General features: G+C 57.0%; 1 protein-coding gene across 1 annotated transcript; it reads left to right on the forward strand.

Annotated features, from left to right (window-relative positions):
• The first annotated feature begins 214 nt into the window (after nt 1-214).
• LOC119191187 lies at nt 215-3257 on the forward strand. The gene is made up of 4 exons (XM_037445081.1): nt 215-1038; nt 1082-2127; nt 2295-2535; nt 2639-3257. Exons 1-4 carry the CDS (start codon nt 215-217, stop codon nt 3255-3257), a joined length of 2730 nt encoding a protein of 909 aa, XP_037300978.1.
• The last annotated feature ends 458 nt before the right edge of the window (nt 3258-3715 follow it).

Below are 3715 nucleotides of genomic sequence, written 5' to 3' on the forward strand. Positions count from 1 at the left end.
CCGCAGGCCCAAGAACGACCCCGGCGAGAAGGCGCTCAAGATACTGAACGAACATACGGAGAGATCGCCGGAGGGAAGATATCAGACGGCCCTGTTGTGGAAATCGGACAGCGTGGAATTGCCGAACAACTATGAAAACACGCTGAAAAGGCTGCACAACATAGAAAACAAGTTGGACAAGAATCCCGACCTTAAAGAAAGGTATGAAGAGCACATGGAGGCCCTAGTCAAGAAGGGCTACGCGGAAATAGCGCCACGCGCGTCCCACACTACAAGGACGTGGTACTTGCCGCATTTCGCAGTCGTAAACGCTCTAAAGCCCGACAAATTGCGAGTTGTACACGACGCAGCAGCCAAAACAAAAGGTACGACTTTGAATGAGAATTTATTAACAGGGCCGGATTTGTTACAGCCTCTTCCCGCAGTGTTATTGAGATTCCGGGAACATCCCGTCGCTGTGACAGCGGACATCACGGAGATGTTCATGCAGGTGGGACTACGCGAGGAAGATCGCGACGCACTGCGCTACCTCTGGCGGGGAAACCGCCGAGATAGCCGGCCGCCAGAGGTGTACCGAATGAAGGTATTAATCTTTGGCGCATCGTGCTCTCCTGCGACGGCGATATACGTCATGAATCGCAACGCGGAGAGACACCGACACACGCATCCTGAGGCCGTCGAGGCGATCAAGAAGAAACACTACATGGACGACTACCTCGACAGCTATGAAGATGAACACAGGGCGATAACAATCGCTACTCAGGTGCGTAACATACACAGAGAAGCTCACTTTGAATTAAGGAAGTGGACGAGTAACTCGCCCGCGGTGTTGAAGGCGCTCGGCGAATCGCCCAATGCAACCGAAGCGGTGGAAATAGAAAGGACTGAACGAGTCCTAGGCCTTATTTGGAGGCCACAAGAAGACAGGTTGGCGTTCAACCTAGACTTAGCCCGCATACCGTCGAACCTACTGAGGCGAGAAGCACCCACGAAGAGAGAAGCATTGAAAATAGTAATGTCGTTGTTTGATCCTCTAGGGTTGGTGTCGCCGATAACTGTGCGGGCTAAACAGCTATTACAGGAGGTGTGGCGACGCGGCACCGATTGGGACGACCCGATCGACGACTAACTTGTCCGCCGCCTGGGTGAACTGGCTCACCCATTTGAAGCAACTCAGCGGCGTAACAGTGCCGCGCTGCTATCCCGGCTACTCCCGAGCGAGAAAACTCCAACTCCACGTGTTCACCGACGCCAGCGAGTCAGCCTACGCGACCGCGCTCTACTGGCGCGCCGAGGACGACGACGGACGAGTCACAGTCACGTTACTGGCGGCCAAGGCAAAGGTAGCTCCACTCAAATTAACCTCCATACCACGGCTTGAACTACAGGCAGCTGTACTCGGCGCACGGATGGCTGCGAGTGTGACACAGGAGCACTCCAGGCAGCCAGAATCCACGACCTACTGGACCGACAGCAAGACAACACTGTGCTGGATCAGAACGGGAGCCAGGTCGTACAAGCCCTACGTAGCGCATCGAATCGCCGCGATAGAAGAACACACACAGGCGAATCAATGGAGATGGGTGCCTACACGCTACAACGTTGCCGACGACGCTACGCGCGACGTTCCCGACAACTTCACGCGGGAACACAGGTGGTTCAACGGACCAGAGTTCCTCCGCGACCCGCCCGAACTATGGCCTGCGGAGGAAACACAGCTGAGCACCGACACGGGTGAGGAAAGAGTGAACACTATTACAGAGCGTCGGGAGAAACAGTACAAGGAAGTCCTGCCCGACGTGAATCGATTCTCAAATTGGAATCGCTACGTTAGAGCTGCCGCCCGCGTACTACAAGCAGTACAACACTTCAAACGACGCGTCAACACGGTCCATTACAAGAGGACCAAGGCGGCCGCAAGCGAGAATCCGGATTGGAGGCGCAACGAAGCCGCGAAAAATGCGGCGAAACGAGTCGTACAAGCACCGGAGGAGCGATTCGTGACGCTCCCAGCCGAGTTGCAAGAAGAGGCCGAGCGCATAATCATAAAGGCGAGTCAGGAGGCCGCCTTCGAGGAAGAACTACGCTCACTCGAAAAGGAAAACCCGTGTCAAAGGAAAGCAGGTTGTACGCTTTGAGTATAACATTTATTAACGAACTCATTTGCCTCGACAGCAGAATTTCAGCCGCCACGGGAGTAAGCGCCGCAACAAAGAACCCTCCGATCGTCGATGGCGAACATCGGGCAACGAAACTGTGGGTGGAACATGTCCACACACAACTCCACCATGCAGGCGTGGAGAGCGTCGTCAATTACTGTCGGCAGCACAAATGGGTCATTCGACTGCGCCCGACGGTCAAGGCGGTGGTCAGGAGCTGCTTCAAGTGCCGCCAGAGGGCGGCCACTCCACCGCAACCGATAACGGGAGACTTGCCTCCCTGTCGACTGGCGCATCATCACCGGCCGTTTACATACACCGGTTTGGACTATTTCGGCCCGCTCACAGTCACCGTGGGCCGGAGTAGTCAAAAAAGGTATGTCGCTCTCTTCACATGCCTAACAGTGCGGGCGGTGCATCTCGAAGTGGTGCACTCCTGAGTACACAAGGAGCGATCATGGCTCTGCGGCGCATGACAGCGCGCCGCGGGAGCCCCGCCGAGATCTGGTCCGACAACGGGACAAACTTCCACGGCGCATAAAGGAGCTGCGCAACACCCTCCTCGCTGGCGCCGAACAAGAGGCGTCGCGGAGGGCGATTAGATGGCGTTTCATCCCTCCGGGCGCACCATTCATGGGTGGCGCCTGGGAACGACTCGTGCGGTCGGTCAAGACCGCGCTGACGACGGTGCTTCACGAGCAGAGGCCACATGAAGAGACGCTGTCGACGCTACTCACCGAGGTGGAGTTCACAGTCAACAGCCGCCCACTGACTCATGTGTCGGTGAACCCCGAAGATCCGGAGGCCCTGACGCCTAACCACTTTCTGTTGGGCTGTCAGGGCCCACTCGTCACACCTAATTTTCCAGCCGAACACGGCTACGGCACGCATGCCGACCTTCGAGCGTCGCAGCAGCTGGCCGACGCTTTCTGGACCCGCTGGTTACGAGAGTACCTTCCCGAGCTCCGCAACCGGCGGGAGCCCCGCAGCAAGGGACCAGAGCTACACATCGGCGACGTCGTGCGCATCGTGGACGGGACGCTCCCACGAAACACTTGGGTGCGTGGCCGCATTCTGTGCTACGCATCCGGGACCTGACGGCGTGACGCGCACAGTGGACGTAGCCACGCGGGGAGGCGTGCTACGACGCCCCGTGAAGAAAATCGTCCTCCTGCACCCTGCGGCACCCGAGCGACGAGGCAGCGGCAACGAAGAGGTGGCGCCGCAATCGGCGGCAAGCACGTCCTGCACGTCTACATAATGTATCGCCCCCTGGACGCTGGGCGATACACGGCGGGAGAATGTGCAGGACGCACACACGAAAAAGAGCGAGACAGCGCATTCACGCATGCGCAGTAGGTGTGTCGAGCGAAACGACACACCAGAGAGGGACGGACAATGCGCCCGCGCACGTGTGTGTGACTGTTTTTTAGTGGTACGTTATAAAGCGATCTCACGACCGAGATATTGAAGTGACAGTGTAGAAACTTTACGTAGATATAGTTTTTGCTTTTGCCTACCCCATGCCGTAAACATGGGTATTGTATATAAGTTCA

Source organism: Manduca sexta, unplaced genomic scaffold (assembly GCF_014839805.1).
Source record: "Manduca sexta isolate Smith_Timp_Sample1 unplaced genomic scaffold, JHU_Msex_v1.0 HiC_scaffold_1157, whole genome shotgun sequence".
In the NCBI taxonomy this organism is placed as follows: domain Eukaryota; kingdom Metazoa; phylum Arthropoda; class Insecta; order Lepidoptera; family Sphingidae; genus Manduca; species Manduca sexta.

Bases quoted from the DNA above. Each gene is read 5' to 3' on its own strand.
- LOC119191187 (XM_037445081.1), top strand. From the start codon at position 215: ATGGAGGCCCTAGTCAAGAAGGGCTACGCGGAAATAGCGCCACGCGCG. The intron at 1,039-1,081 runs GTTGGTGTCGCC...CAGCTATTACAG, and splicing joins TCGTTGTTTGATCCTCTAGG to GAGGTGTGGCGACGCGGCAC. The intron at 2,536-2,638 runs GTATGTCGCTCT...GGCGCATGACAG, and splicing joins GGCCGGAGTAGTCAAAAAAG to CGCGCCGCGGGAGCCCCGCC.